The sequence below is a fragment of the Aquarana catesbeiana genome, linkage group LG04 (genome assembly GCF_042186555.1).
Source record: "Aquarana catesbeiana isolate 2022-GZ linkage group LG04, ASM4218655v1, whole genome shotgun sequence".
NCBI classification, from domain to species: Eukaryota; Metazoa; Chordata; class Amphibia; order Anura; family Ranidae; genus Aquarana; species Aquarana catesbeiana.
Window position 1 is genome coordinate 240771626 of NC_133327.1, and position 16872 is coordinate 240788497.

Sequence of the window (16872 nt, forward strand, 5' to 3'; positions counted from 1 at the left end):
GACTTGCGAGGCAATGAGGACTGGCTGGCAGAAGAGAAGGTCAGGCATCTGCGAACCTTGGCTGGACAGGACCTTACATAATGGCCACCTCTCCCACAGTACAAACACAGGTGATTCAGTTGGCGGTACTGGCGTTCCTCTGGAGAAAGGGACGAGCGGGGCGTGCCAAGCTGGGTTGAACCTAGTAGACTGGGTACTTGTAGCAACATCCCTGAAGGCTGGAGTCGTCCGGCCGATCTTTCAGTCCTGCATACTCTCAAACGTCTGTCAATCTGGATTGTCAGGTTAATCAATGCTTCTAAGGAATCAGGTACTCCTACACGGGCCAGCTCATCTTTTAGAGGTTCAGATAAACCTAGCCGAAACTGGTAACAGAGGGCAGCATTATTCCATTTGACATCCACGCTCCAGCGTCTAAAGTCTGTTACATAGTCCTCAGCGGCTCTGGAGCCTTGCTGGAGCGCATGTATGGCCGCCTCAGTAGTGGCAGTTTGCAGGGGATCCTCATACACTTGAGCCATGGCTTTGAAGAATGAAGTCAGACTTGACAGACAGGGGTTACTCTGCTCCAGCAAACAGTGGGCCCAGGACTGAGGCTCACCTTGTAGAAGGGAAATTACCTACCCCACCTTAGTAGCCTCGAGAGAAAAGGTCTGGGGCTGTAATGAAAAGTATAGTTCACAAGCATTATGAAAAGTCCTGAACTTGCTGCGATTGCCTGAGAACTTTTCTGGAGTTGGTGCCTGGGGTTCAGATGGCAGCATTACTACAGTTGGTGCCGGAGGAAGTTCCACAGATGCAGATGAGACGGGAACTGACGTGGGAGAAGAGAGTCCATGGATTTGCTCCTCAAGCCGACTGTACCCCTCCTGCAGACTCTTGACTGTTTGTGTAAGCGCTGTAAGGTGAAGGCACAGCTGATCCACTGGGGAAGTCACTCGTCCAGATTTCACAGGTAACAGGATACACAGGAGCTGAAGACGAAGCAGCACTGGAGCCAGGCACTGGCTTGGTTTAAATAGACTATTTTGGCACCAGCATCAATCATGAGTGCACGCGGGTGCGCACAAGCGTTGGTGCGCACGGGGATGCGCGATGGCTTCTGTTTGCGCGCTAGTTTGCGCATGCGCACTTCTATGCGCCAATGCCCGATTCTTACGAGCAAATGGAATAAATGTTCTTCTGCGTTTTAGAGTTCTTCTAGTGGGGTGAACTTGTATGCTGGCATGTGCACCCTGACAAAGCCTCTTCTAAAGATGATGCACAAGAAAGCCTGCAAACAGTTTGCTGAAGACAAGCAGACTAAGGACATGTGTGTGGCAAGGAGTACAAAGATAAGTGTGTCTTGCCTACAGTCAAGCATGGTGGTGGGAGTGTCATGGTCTGAGGCTGCATGAGTGCTGCCGACACTGGAGAGCTACAGTTCATTGAGGGAACCATGAATGCTAACATGCACTGTGACATACTGAAGCAGCGCATGATCCCCTCCCTTCAAAGACTGGGCCACAGGGCAGTATTCCAACATGATAACAACCCTCCATGAGGACCACTGCCTTGCTAAAGAAGCTGAGGGTAAAGGTGATGAACTGGCCAAGCATGTCTCCAGGCCTAAACCCTATTGAGCGCCTGTGGGGCATCCTCAAACTGAAGGTGGAGGAGCGCAAGGTCTCTAACCTCCACCAGCTCCGTGATGTTGTCATGGAGGAGTGGAAGAGGACTCCAGTGGCAACCTGTAAAGCTCTGGTGAACTCCATGCCCAAGAGGGTTAAGGCAGTGCTGGAAAATAATGGTGGCCACACAAAATATTAACACTTTGGGCCCAATTTGGACATTTTCACTTAGGGGTGTACTCACTTTTGTTGCCAGCGGTTTAGACATTAATGGCTGTGTGTTATTTTGAAGGGACAGCAAATTTACACTGTTATACAAGCTGTACACTCACTACTTTACATTGTAGCAAAGTATATAAAATATTTACAAAAATGTGAGGGGTGTACTGTAATTCATTAGTTTGTGAGAGAGAAAAATCAGTTGATATCCTGTACACAACACAAAAAGTGTATACCAGTAATTTTAAATGTCTATAGATTACCACTACTGTCATATATGTCAAGTAATTATTCACCATCGCAGGTGTATGTGTAACTACAGAACTGTGAGACACCAAGGGGCTGATTCACTAAAGGCAATTAGTTCAATTTGCAAGGGAAACTTCCCCAGCACTTGATGAATGTGGTGCATGTGATTGTGTATTCTTTGCAAAGGGAATTTTCACGACGTTCACTAAGCTAAGAGAAATTTCCCTTGCAAAGTGAGCAGCTTGTTGGCCTTTAGTAAATTATCTCTCTAGCATCACATGCTTAAAAACATATAGGATGCCCATGTCCTGTTGATGGTACGTTGTTACACTTATCTCCTTGCTGCAGTAATCCCTGCTGTTTAACGTTGTGTGTGTGTGTGTGTATGACATCAGGCCCAAGGTACAAGCTCTCTTTTTGGTAAATAGGAGCAAAATACCGTACTGGCTCTGACATACCCCTGGCACTTCACAGCTCACAAAAAAAGTCATCTGAATGGGCTTTGGGGCAGATAAGTGTACATCAGCTGTGTCAGCACTGGCTGGTTTGGTCTCTCATATAAATAACAGAAATACTTCAAACCTGGGACACAATCAGAGCTGGTCCACTGTAGTGGAGAACCTGATCAATGGAGGTCTATGGAAAGGTATACACCAATCAAATGAACAGCTACAGTGTCTTTAAAACAAAGGAGCGTTTTACTGCTGCTGGCACTAGTGTTTTGCCTACAAATGTGTAACAGAGAATAATACTTATTAACAATCTCTGTGTAAGCATTATAAAAATATAAAAAAAAGTAGCTAGTGGAGCTTTTGCTTTTATTCTCCAATTCCTCTTTTTTACCTGAATTATGTACACTTCTTCTCTGCCATTATACCACACTTCAAACTTCTTATTATCTCCTTTTACATTTTCAGTGATACCAACAGAACTCATCTGTTAACAAAAAAAAAAACAATAATTATCATAAATAAAATAATCTATTGTCAAATGTAAATCAGTAAATTGTACTTCTAGTCAAAAAGTCTAGTTACATTAAAAAGCATGTTTACAATTCTGCAAGGACTAAGAAAAAAAAAAAGAGAAATAGAAGGGCTGAAAAACGTAATTCTCCTGAAGAATCGACCAGTTCAGACATCCATGAAGGCTGATAGCATGATGAAAAAACAGTATTTGATCACATGATCTCGGCTGAACAGGCTAGAGAATGAAGCTAATTGGCCAGTTCTACAAAATACATTACTCCTCATGCACTTTTAGCTGAAAGCATGTGACCAAATGCTGACATTAGATCATATTACCGGCTTTTATAGATGCCTGGAGCTGACTGACTTTTCAGGCCTTTTACTCTTTCTGTGTCACTGGAAGATTACAGCTACACTGTACTTTTGGCATTTCTACATAACTGTCACAATAAGCTGCATGTACTGACCTTTTCCCATTGCCCAGATTTCTGCCAATGCCTTGAGAAAATCTAAAAGGGCCAAATTACATCTATGCATTTCGGCAATGCCCATGTTGGACCCCTTTAACACTGAGGCTCTTTTCAGGCACTTTCACGCTAAAAAAAGTGCCTGAAAAGCTCATGAAAACCTATTTCCATTAAAATCATTGAATGCTTTCACACCGAGGCATTGCAATAGCAGGGTGGTAAAAAAATGGAAAGTACTTCAAAAGCTCCTGAAAAGCTCTTCAAAAGCGCTCCGTGTTCTACTGGCAGTTTAGAAGCGCCTCAGTGTGAAAGGGGCCTTAGAGTGCGCATTTCCGCAATGCACATTATGTGCGCTGATGGCATTATTTTTTTGCATCAGTGAATGGCAGCACACCATAGTAACGTCCAAAGGGAGGCACTGATCTGCAAACTGATCACACCAGCACGGATCTGCTTCTGTGCTTGGTGAGGTCCTTTGTAAAATCGAAAGAACGGTGACTGTTATAATCACCAGGTATTTTACAGCACAGAGAAATAAAATGACAACAGACATTTACACATAACTACTTGGTAACTAAGGCACATAACTGCAATATTCCTTTTAGGAGTAAAATACACTTTAACCCCTTGCCGCCCCCTGGCACTTTAAGAGGATGTAAATGCTGGTAGGCAAAGTCATGCTTTCCAAATTTCAGAATAATCAGAAGCTCTTGATTGGATGTGACAACTTAGTTACTGCGCTGAGAGCATGCAGTAAACATACCCATTCCCCATGGTCGCATACAGTATGTATGGTAACTTGGCGTTAAAGCCCATCTGCCCAGCCATGGCATATATGCGCATGGCCAGGGGGAATAGGTTTAACTTTGTTATTATTATTCTCAATCCCTATCAAGAAATGGTAGATACTTCCAGGCACACATTTTGAAGACTTAAAACTTATTAGCTTAACCACCAAGTTAATGCTAGTAGTATTGCCATAAGGTGGCACTTTCCATTACTGAAACTCAACAGGAAAGAGTACATTTCTCCAAAGTGAGAGGAAATCTATCTGACACAGTAATCACCAGAACAAATTGCCCCTCATCTTCAGTTGCAGCACATCTGTAAAGTTTTTATTTTCCATCAAATTTTGTTCCATTGACAATAGTCACCAGTATGAATAAGGGGCAAATCTACCCACAGACAGCAATAAAAAACAAACAAAAAAAAAACCTTTCCCCATCCTATCCAAAACGAAACAAGAAATTTTGATTAAAGATACATTTAATGATGCACTACACATATGAAAATGTAAAACAGACTAGCACATTACCTTCAGAGCATGCTTAAAACTATAGGAAGGTGACTTCTCATGCCCCTCAGTGCTCTCTTCCCTCTTCTTGCAGAAGAGAAGGGTTTTGGCATACAGGAAGAGATGCCTCTGCATTGGCTTGAATCTGGCCAGATCTTTCACTTTATTATGGCCTTTCTTGTGGTCAGTCCACACATTAAATGAGCCTTGCATGAGCAGCTTCCCTAGGTCACTGAGATCCCCCTGTGAAAAAAGGACACACATACAACTAAATTTAATGACATTCAAATGCAGCTTCCCAATTCTGCCCGGTCTGCACTGGTATGATTGGTCGGAATGTTGTCACTTGCCAACCTGTGAGTAAAGCAATGAAGGTTTCATTCACCCTCCGTGTTCACCAAAGACAGGGTAAAGGAGGCATTGACTTGGTGTCATTAGTGATAAAGATTATGCCTTTGCTGTCCCTGTTTGCAATGAAAAATTTGAATAAAGTGGAATTCTCAAAGAATCTTTTGGCTTTCCAGCTGTTGGGACTGCTGCTAAAGAAAGTTGTATACCCCCCCCATGTGTAAATAATGCCCTAACTGTAGCAGAGCACAGAAGTACTTCTCCAAATCCTACCAGGAAGTTTTGAGATATTACCATTTTACCTTGTGAGCTGTGACTTTCTAATTGTATAATGGAATATTATCATTGTTAAGCCTTGTGAGCTGTGACTTTCTAATTGTTTAATAAAACAATTAAACAAAATAAACAAAAAAGCTTTTTTATTATGTTTGCTTCCAATCAAGTATACTGTTTACAGTTATGCACGAGTGAGGTATGATTGGTTTATGAACCTGGAAACAACCTTAACATGCTTTTGCAATTTATTTTAAACTTTTAAAAATAAAGGTCGAGTCTAAGTGCAAACAGCACAAGATGCTATTACATCTATTAGCATTCTTAATAGGCATCCCGTAGTGATTGTTATTATTCAGATTGGTTGCTTGAGAGGCAGCTCCCTTTTTACTACAGTTTTATGAAGGTAGTAAAGCAGCAGACAGCAGTAGATGACCCCTCCATTTTTTAGGCTAATATCTCTAGAAAGGCCAGAATAAACAAATTGAAGGTGTCTGCATTGTATTGCTGCAAATTGTTTAGTAGGCTAATTTGTTTGCTATAAAGCATGCCAACAGCTGATCGGCAGAATTATAAATAGGAAAACTCCCGTCAGTCTTTACTAGGGGAAAGGAAAGAAACCCTTTAAGCACAGAGACAGAACTGCATTGTGTTAGTGAGATTTTCCAGCAAATAGCACAATGGCAGCAAAGGTGTCCAGTGTGCCCCTCACCTCATAACATGTGCTACTTGCTGTTAAGGCCCATTATAGGTTGGGGCAGTTGTCGTTTGTTTGTACTTAGTGAGGGGGCGCACTGGACATCTTTGCTGCCATTGTGCTATTTGCTGGGTGTCCAGTGTGCCCCTGTGCCTTTAAGGAGGGGTGGGCTCCCTCCAGGCATGCCTGCCCTCAATCTATAAATTTTTATATGTGCTCAGAATGTACAGAGTTAGGACTGCAGATAATACTGGGGTGCCATGACGTGGCGTCTGCAGCTTACGCATGTATTTGAAAATGTGTGCAAACTATACCCCTGTTTTTAACGTGAACTGTTAGACAGGACAATTTGATTTGTTGCAGGCTGGCTGGCTTGGAATTTTTCTTTATTATGGGTGAAGGACCTACTAACTTGTCAAGAGACCTGCTTTGAGTGGGTTCAGCAGTCTGTATTTGTACTATCTCCTTGATCTGTTTTTGTTGTGGTAAAAGTTTTCTTGAGGTTCTAGAAGACTGGTGTGACGCTTGGAAACAGCCAGGTGGGCCTTCTGTGAGGCTTTGTACTTCCGCAGTTGTTTCTATGCGACTTTAGATTTGGAGCTGGCTGTTGTAGGTGAGCATCTGGTCAATTTCTTCACTAGGGCCCACGGAAGTTTCCCAATGGCTTTCCGGGTAGCAGCATTTGTAGTACTTTCATGACTTCTGGATAACAGCTTTTGTAGCACCTTCAAGACTTTTTTTGTCAGGCAGAGTTCTTCTACTCAGGCATTGTGCTCTGAAGTGTCCAGTTTCCCCACAATTGTGACATCTCTTTCCAGAAGGGGGTGGAATGGAACCCCACTTAGCTTCCCCTGCCTCCGTCTTTCTTAAGGATGAAGCAGTCACTGCTTGTTGCACATCAGTGAGGTTTGCTGTAAAGTAGACTGTGTCTAAGCCAACTGCACTATCGCCTGCATTAAGGCCTCAAGAACAGGGGATATTTCACTCACTTCCTGAACTGAATATACAGAGGTTCCACTGTCATCCTGCTCATTAACCCTTAGAAGTGTCGGGTCTTGGCTACAATCAGGGCCTCCTCCTCCCAAATAGTTTTCATAATTTTGGAGTTTTTAGAGTAGGTCAGGGGATCTTGCCAGCAGCTTGAGTATTATTGGATGTAGAGGTTGCACATCTTTTAGAACTTGAGTCAATAAGGCCTTACTTGTGGCTTCCTCCGCCATTCCACCCCTTGTGATGACATGATGAATAATCTTATCTAGTCCTGTAACAGAGACTGACAGCTTTTCTCCCGCTCCTTACTTGATTTGATTGTAGCCGTATTAGTGCAATTGTGACAGAGAAAATTGAGTACTGGTCATGATACTTTTTGTATTTGCATTAACATACAATTTTTCAGGACAAGCTTTCGGGGTATGTCCCCTTCTTCAAGGTCCAAGCAGTACTGATTCACAAATTTTTAAGCAGAATGTTAAAGAAGAAAAAAAAAAAAGAGAAAACCAAACACATCCAAATCAATGGTAATAAAGATAGCAGCAGAGTTAGTGAGATAAGACAAAGGGAGAGCTATAGAATGCGGGGGGGGGGGGGGGGGGTGATACTAGTCACAGAGGGGTCGTAAAACTTAAGCATAATGTGTAAGGAAACCAATATCTAAATTCAGGCCATTATTTTTCGTGTCAAATGATACTTCTTTTTGAAGTCGGTTGGAATTTCCGCCAACAAGCTCCTATCGAACATTTGTTGTCAGAAATTGTGAACGCGGCATTACTATGGACAATAGGCAACATGAGTACAGTCCCAGCCTGAATGTAGTAAGTAATGCTGCTCAGTCTCTGCTAGCAGCAACAGATTAATGGCAGCAGTGTCCTCTTACCAGTCCTAGCTATACAGCAACGCTCGCTGTTCAGAAGTCAGGCTTGTGGCAAGTTGATGTGGACACAGGAGCAGCAAAGTGCACATCTTGGTCTCTTCAAAGCAAAAAGAGTTCCTTGGTATTCAACTTGAGAAATTACCACTCTCTTTCTTCTTATACCTAGTTGTGCGCATCTTCACTGGTCTCACGATTCAATTCGATTACGATTATCTTGTCCACAATTCGATTCGGCGATGCATCACGATTACTGCGCAAGTGTACATGGTTAAAAGCTTTTTATCCAAAAATTTGAGCAGTCAGAAAAACTAAATGTTTCTCCAGTGGCAGAGGCATGGTGGGATCAGAGAAGAGGCATGGTGGGATCAGAGGCAGAGGCATGGTGGGATCAGAGGCATGGTGGGACCAGAGGCAGAGGGATAGTAGGATCAGAGGCATGGAGGGATGGTGGGATCAGAAGCATGGTGGGATCAGTGGCATGGTGGGATCAGAAGCATGGTGGGATGGTGGGATTAGAGGCATGGTGGGATCAGAGGCATGGTGGGATCAGAGGCATGGTGGGATCAAAGGCATGGTGGGATGGTGGGATCAGAGGCATGGTGGAATCAGACTGGGATGGTGGGATCAAAGGCATGGTGGGATCAGAGGCATGGAGGCATGGTGGGATGGTGGGATTGTGGAATCAGAGGCATGGTGGAATCAGACTGAAATGGTGGGATCAGAGACATGGTGGGATCAGAGAAATGGTGGGATCAGAGGCATGGTAGGATCAGACAGACATGGTGGGATCAGACAGACATGGTGGGATCAGACAGGCATGGTGGGATCAGACTAGCATGGTGGGATGAAGCAGAGGGGTGATGGTAGTGGAGGGATGGGATTGGTTGCACTGGCACTCACCTGCTATTAGTATCAGTTGATTCCCCACCCTTTCGGTGCCTCCAGTGATTCCCATGCTCATGTCGGGTTTCCTTCAGCTCCCCCACCCCTGCACTGTACTGGCTGTCAGCTCAACAGCTGACTCTCTGCTTCAGTGAACGAGAGGGGGCTTTATCCACCATGCAGGCTCTGCCTCTGTGTTTCTCCCAGAGCACTGCACGGAGCGACGGATGACATCAAAAATCGACTCAGCCGACTTGCAGCATCAGTGCAGCATTGCGAACATCTGAATCGCGATGCATCGATGATGGAATTATATTCAACGCCCCTACTTATACCCAGCTTACACTGGGTAATCCAATGGTCCATAGACTGCCATACCCTGTTTCCCCGAAAATAAGACCTAGCGTGATTGTTAGTGATGGCTGCAATATAAGCCCTACCCCCCAAATAAGCCCTACCCTGTTTCCCCAAAAATAAGCCCAACCCTGAAAATAAGACCTACAAGGACTTTAACTAGGGCTTATTTGGGAGGTAGGGCTTATATTGCAGCCAGCATCGACAATCACGATAGGTCTTATTTTCGGGGAAACAGGGTAGTTCCCCTGCAGAGGGCACTGCAGCACAGTGTCCTAAATCGTTCTCTGTCTCTAGCCAAGCACCTGGTAACGCTTGCTCTGGAGGGTTGGAGGCAAGTGCCAATGGCAGCACTTTAGTTGGCTGAGTGTGCATAGGCATTATAGGCTAGTTGGAAACTCAAAATACAGGTATAAAAAAAAGGCTGAAGAAACTGGCCTACATTTCTGGGATGTATCAGGAGAAACAAACAGGAACAGAAACTATTTCAGAAGCTTAAGCTACAGGTGTGGTAGCAGACTGTGAAAAAACTACCCAATCAAACAGCCCTGATATAATGAAACTGGTATGCGAAACATAGTGAATTCCACAATACTTATGAAGTAATTGTCAAGACAAGCATCTTAGTTTAACAGACCATTAGACTAGTCAAGCAAGTCTGGTTCTAAAACCATAACATTCCCTGCATTAAGGTAACACACCTTTTACAGCTTGCTTTTCTCCTTCACCTCCTTAAAGTGGTTGTAAAGGCAGAAGATTTTTATCTTAATGCATTTTTTTCATTAAGATAAAAAGCCTTCTGTGTGCAGCAGCCTCCCTCAACCCCTGTAATACTTACCTGCATGCCATCTAGATCCAGGGATGTTGCAAGAGTGTCTCGGCTGTCCGGGACTCTCCTCCTCAATGGCTGAGAGAGCAGTGCAGCACCATTGGTTCCTGCTGCTGTCAATCAAAGTGAGTCAGCCAATGAGGAGAGAAAGGGGGCAGGGCGCGGCTCCATGTCTGAATGGACACAGGGAGCTGTGGTTCGGCTCGGGTGCCCCCATAGCAAGCTGCTTGCTGTGGGGGCACTCAACAGAAGGGAGGGGCCAGGAGCACTGAAGAGGGACCTGAGAAGAGGAGGATCTGGTAAGTATAACATGTTTGTTACTTTTAACTAAAAAAAAAAATACGAGGCTTTAGTATCACTTTAAATACCTACCTGAGTCCCCAGCTGATCCAGTGCTGTGAACGCCTGGATCTCTTCTCTCCTTTATTTCTATTTACACAGAGTCTCAAGCAGCAGCTTCTGCTGCTGTCAATGAAATGCTGTGAGGAGAAAGTGAGCTACATAGACATACACAGCTTGGGAGCGAGTATGCACATGTGCTCCCATAACAAGTGGTTTGCTATGGGGGCACACGGAGAAGGAGAAGCCAAGATCGCCAGAGGGGGACCCCAAAAGAGAAGGTTCTGGCTGCTCTGTGCAATACCATTGCACAGAGCAGGTAAGTATAATATGTTTATTATTTTAATTTTTAAAAATTGCCTTTAGTAATGCTTTAAACAGAAAGAAGTGATGTGCATATGCCAGGTCAAATCAAGTATTCAGATATGTGGACCTTGGAACAATATCCATGCACTTTAAAAACTGTTAGTAGGTTTTTGCATTGTAGGACTTTTAAACTTAAAATGTGTACCTTTCAGGAATAGAATTCCTACCATGTCTTCCACTGTAAAAATAGGAACCAAAAGTTTTACTTCCTGCCTGTAATCTGTGATTTTCTTTTTACTGACTCTAAACTTCAGTTTTAGTTTATTTAAGTGAATGGGCTAGGGGCTAGGACTAGGCCCTATTTCTTTTGTACCCTGATCTGTCTTGTATTGGCTTTGGCTTTTTTCATGTTTGTCTGTCTGTATTGTCTTATGTTTTTTCTGCTCCTATGTGTATACTTATTCTCCTAGTTACGAATGTTCCACTCCCTTTGCTGTGTACTGTCATTCAATAGCTGTTTGTCTGTCTGCAGCTGCCTAGCAAGGTAACTCTGCAGGTTACAGTGGCACAACTTCCACCCATACTTTCAACAGCCCTGCCCTGGGGTTATATTCTCTTATTTGCCTACTCTTGACCCTGAAGCTGCTGTCTATTGTGTTACTGCTATTTTACTTTACAGAACTATACATCTACTTTCTGTACCGCATAGTGCACCAACATAACCATGGAATTTTAGTTAATTTGAATGAAAAAAAAATCCTGAAAACATTTTTTTTCTGTTTAAGAAAAAAGACCAAAAGATATGGTAGTGTACCTCATATCCAGTAATGGCTATTTGATGCATAGAATCATTGACTGATTTGATAATATCTAACACAGTTGCAAGAGCTTCCTCTAATTCTGCTGTGCCTTCTGAATTTTTGCTGCACTTCAGCATTTCCTAGAAAGAAAGGAGAATTCCCTTTAGAAAAAAATAACAATTTAACCTACAAAATATAACTAGGGCAGACCATCTTATCACCTAGCATGGTAAGTAATTCAATCATAGGAGGCCTATCGCAATGCTTATCTAAACTCAAGAACATCCATTTTATATATTTCAGCTTACTAGTCCATTGACATGGGGTTACATTTGTTTGTTTTTTCCAGGTTTGTTTTTTCTTAATTTTCACAAACCTTCTGTCCTGTGGTGACAACAAACAATTACCATACTGTATCTGCAGTATGCAGGAGCAGCCTTATCAACAGAGGACTACAGAACATCACCCCTCTTCTCTTCTGTAAAGCATATGGGGTGGGCATTTGTAGTACACAGATACACTTGGGAGAAATAACTTATAATGCCCCGTACACACGGTCAGATTTTCCGATGGAAAATGTCCAATCGGAGCATGTTGTCGGAAATTCCGACCGTGTGTGGGCTCCATCGGACATTTTCCATCGGATTTTCCGACACACAAAGTTGGAGAGCAGGAGATAAAATTTTCCGACAACAAAATCCGTTGTCGGAAATTCCGATCGTGTGTACACAAATCCGACGGACAAAGTGCCACGCATGCTCAGAATAAATAAAGAGACGAAAGCTATTGGCCACTGCCCCGTTTATAGTCCCGACGTACGTGTTTTACGTCACCGCGTTCAGAACGATCGGATTTTCCGACAACTTTGTGTGACCGTGTGTATGCAAGACAAGTTTGAGCCAACATCCGTCGGAAAAAATCCATACATTTTGTTGTCGGAATGTCCGAACAAAGTCCGACCGTGTGTACGCCCTATAAGAGTGTAACCCTGGAAGAAAGCATAGGAAATTGTCAGGGAGGATCAACAGGTATTTTTTGGTTTAATAAACAGACCAAAAGGGATCAAGTAAGAGCTGTTTATTGTCAGGGTTTACATAAACTTGAAACCCTTTTGCTGCCCTGCAGTGCCTCATTTTTTGTTCCTCTGATCTCCAAACCATTTTTGCTATTTTTCATATGCATTTTATAGACTGGTAAGTTTGTTATACTTGTTATACTGTATATTTCCTGAAACCTATGGAATTAAAAAGATGATACTGTTTAATTTGTTCCATGATAGTTGTGCAAATAATAATTATAATTATTTATTATTATACACAATTTATATAGTGCCAAGTTTGTGCAGCGCTTTACAATATAAAGGGAGACAATACAGCTATAATGCAATTCAGTACAAGAGGGAGAGAAGGGCCCTGCTCCAGTTTACAATCTAATAAAAAATTTTATGAAAACACACTAAAATATTATTGGTGCATAATCCCAAAAAATCTTACATAATCATTTATTTACTTAATGAATTTTTATAAGAAATATATGTGAATTTAAAAAGAGAAAACTATTTACCAACCAGACTATAGGTAAACATTATGATGTGATGGTGGAGAACATTACTAGGAATCACTTAAAGGTTATAAAGATAAACTAATTTGTCAGCCAAATTTACCCTCTTACCTGTCAATTGATTTGTGGGTTCTTTGTTTCTACTTTAAAAAATATCTCTTTTCCAGGTATGAAAAAATTTGTTCCAGTGAGAGACATTAAAGGTGAGTTGTATACCCAGTTTTCCTTCCGGTGAAGTGCATCCCAAATTTTAAATACATTTTTGGTCAGTTCGTGAGATTCTGAGTCCAGTGTTCTAAACTTACTTGGTGTCCAAATATTTTTGTGTAAAATAGTTCTACTTAAAGTGTTTTCTATCTCACCCCACTTTTTCCCCTATTTTCTTTTGTCCACTCTACCATACGTGCTATTATTACCGCTTTATAGTACCTTGTTATATCCAGAGTTGCCAAACCGCCATGCTTTCTTTTCCTGGTCATTATTGCAAGTTTTATTCTCAGTTTTTTGTTTCGCCAGATATACTTTTTTTTTTTTTTTTTAAAAAAGAACATGTTTATTGTGAACAATAGAGGTCAGTATACATTGAAAATTACATGGTGTACAGACATAGGAAGGAATATTGTACATTAAATGCAGGTGGGTACAATGTAGCTTGAGGAGTGTGGCTGTGCATGTATACTTGTAAGACTTTAGGTAACCACAATTGGCATTTACACAAGGCATCAACATTAAAGAAGGGAGTTATAACAGATGATAAAGGCTATAGTATAGCGCAGCACAGCATTGTGTTGGATTATTACCATGTCTCATATATCGGCTGTCTAGAGTAACATCATAACTTAGTTCACACATGTATTGGCATTGTTTAACCATTTATCCCATATTTTATGGTACTTGTTTGGACATCCCCTGTGTTTGTACATAACCTTTTTGTAGGGTAGGGACGTGTTTACCTCCCTAAGCCAAGCCTGTATGGTAGGAGGGTCTGTACTCAACCAAAGTTTAGCAACTAATTTTCTGGCAGAAAATAGTGATTCACTGAGAAATGTGATTAGGAATCTATCTGTGATGGCTTCTGGAAGTAGGCCGAGGAGACATGTTTTGGGGTCAAGTTGGATCGGTGATCCCATGTGGTCATGCAGGAATTTTATGATCTGTGTCCAGTAGCTTTGTATCACCGGGCATAGCCATAGTAGGTGGAAGAACGAGCAAGGGTTACCAGAGCATTTCGGGCAGTGTGGGTTGTGTTGTGGGGAGAATTTGGCAATTCTGGAAGGCGTGAGATAGGATTTATGTATTATGTACAGTTGAGTTAGGCGTTCTGAGATCTTAGGTGACGTTTTTTTAACGTTTTCGAGTATGTCCTCCCAGTCCGAAACGTCTATTGGCCCCACGTCCTCCTCCCATCTAATCCTTGCTGTATTAATAATCCTTTCTACCGAGTTGTTTCGCAGCGCAGTGTATAGGGTGGAGATTAGTTTTTCTGGGTTGGTTCCTGTTATTATATCTACCAGAGACAGTGTTTGTGGGTTGGGGAGACCACTCGCGAATTGAGCTTGGAGCGCGTGTTGTAGCTGCATGTGTCTAAATTGCATGTGGGGGGAGAGGTCGAATTCTTCACATAGTGTTTGGAAATGTCTCACACCAAAAATGGTAATGACCTGGAATAGGAATACTATCCCTTTAGCGGCCCAGCAGGTAGTCCCGGATAGGGATGTCAGTTCATGCAGTTGAGGGTTGCGCCATAAGGGTGTGTGCGAATGGTAGAAGTCGGCTCCAATAAGTTTGGTCGCCCTTTCCCATACGCTTCTATGTTGTAGCAATAGCAAGTTTCGGTCTTCTCTCTTGTGCCGTCTGTTCCCCCCTCTAAATAGGACTTGTAATGGGGAGTACAAATTACTATTGGTTTGTTTACATACTAGAAATTGGTATCTTTCTTCATCAGTCTTGTGAATGTGGTAGAAGTGTGAGAGCTGAGCTGCTATATAATATGTGTATAGGTCCGGTAGGGCTGTACCTCCAGAGGAGGTCGGGTTTTTGAGTGTGTTCCAGGCCAGTTTGTGTCTATGGGGGCCCCAAATGAAAGAGTTAATAATTGTGTCGATTGTTTTGAAGATTTTAGGGGGAATGAGTATTGGAGAGTTCCATAGCACATAAAGAAATTTCGGCAATAATATCATCTTAAACAAGTTGATTCTACCCATTATTCCCAGTGGGAGTCTTGCCCATGTTTGTATACGGGATTTTAAGTAAGAGAAGAGCGGTTCTATATTGTTAGCGATAAAGTCTAATGGGTATCTAGTGATCTCTATACCTAAGTATTTTATAGAGGCAACTCTCTGCAGGGGGAGGGAAGCTGCACTGTGTGTTGGAGATGTCATGTCAAGGGGGAGGATCTGGGACTTGGACCAGTTCATATTGAGGCCTGAGTGTTTACCGAATTCCTCGATGGTCGATAGGACTGTCTGTAGCGATGGGCCAGTATCCTCTAGATAGAGGAGCATGTCATCTGCATACAAACTTAACGTCTCTGTCACAGGTCCCACCCGCAGCCCATGAATGTTTGGGTTTTGCCTAAGGGAAATAGCGAGGGGTTCTACCGCTAGAGCATACAGTAAGGGGGACAGTGGGCATCCCTGGCGAGTTCCCCTGCCCAGGGGGAAGGGATCAGATGTCCAACCGTTCACTACAATACTAGCCGTTGGTGAATAGTATAGTAATTGCACCCATTTTATAAAATTAGGTCCGAATCCGTAGCTCCGAAGGCATTCCCAAAGATATCCCCACTCCACTGAATCGAACGCCTTGGCGGCGTCGAGTGCTACTATCGCTCTATCACCCGTGTTTTCATGGTCTGCTTGTATGTTCATGTGGAGGCGTCTGAGATTCATTGCTGTGTTCTTACCAGGCATGAATCCCGTCTGATCGGGATGTATGAGGGAGAGAATACTAGTATTGAGGCGCATAGCTAATATTTTGGCTAGTATCTTAATGTCAGCCTGGAGGAGCGAGATTGGGCGATATGATTTTGGTAATTGGGGGTTTTTGCCTGGTTTGGGGATTACTATGATGACTGCCTGGCTAAGAGTTTTGGGAAGGGATTCTGTTTCAAAGATGTGATTGTATAATTTCAGGAGCTCAGGAGCTAGTATCTCCGAGTATGCTGCATAAAAGTCTAATGGTATGCCATCTCCCCCTGGTGCCTTGGATGGTGCTAATGAAGCTATAGCTAGGGCAATCTCATCTAACGTTAGAGGGGCCTCTAGGTCTTGCAGTTGGGTCTCCGATAGTTGTGGAAGGGGGATATCCCGGAGAAACGTACCAGTTTCCTGGGCAGTGACTCCCACTTTGGAGGAGTATAGATCCGAGTAGTATTTCCTAAATATTTCTGCAACTGCAGGGGGGTCTGAGAGTATGTCATTATGAGGGCCTAGTAGGGTTACTACTACTGGGGGGTTGGTGTCTTGATGAGCTAAGTATGCTAGCAATTTGCCGGCACGCTCCCCTTGTTCAAATATGCGTTGTTTTAGAAAGAAAAGTTTTTTTTTAGCATTTTCGTATTGCAATTGGTCTAAGAGACGGGTATGTAGTCTGATTGCTGTTGCTCTATCCTGAGTGGGATCTTTGTGAAATTCTTGTGCTAGTAAATCTGCTTTGCTTAAGGCTTGATCAATAATGAGGGCGGAAGAGGATTTTATCCTGTTTATGCGCGAAGAGAGGACTGTGCGAACGTGTAGTTTATAGGCTTCCCAAACATGTCCCACTGAGGCAGTGTCCTTGTTGACATTAAAATAGAATTGCCATTCTTCG

At 42.9% G+C, this 16872-nt stretch overlaps 1 protein-coding gene across 3 annotated transcripts in view; it reads right to left on the reverse strand.

Annotated features, from left to right (window-relative positions):
• Nucleotides 1-16872, reverse strand: part of MCF2L2 (MCF.2 cell line derived transforming sequence-like 2) — a 527578-nt gene that overhangs the window by 101332 nt on the left and 409374 nt on the right. For all 3 annotated transcript variants that reach the window (XM_073626295.1, XM_073626294.1, XM_073626296.1), the window contains exons 21-23: nucleotides 11517-11642; nucleotides 4826-5047; nucleotides 2922-3014 (exon numbers count right to left, since the gene is read on the reverse strand). In XM_073626295.1, coding sequence (XP_073482396.1) covers nucleotides 2922-3014; nucleotides 4826-5047; nucleotides 11517-11642 — 441 coding nt within the window. The remainder of the gene's footprint in view (nucleotides 1-2921; nucleotides 3015-4825; nucleotides 5048-11516; nucleotides 11643-16872) is intronic.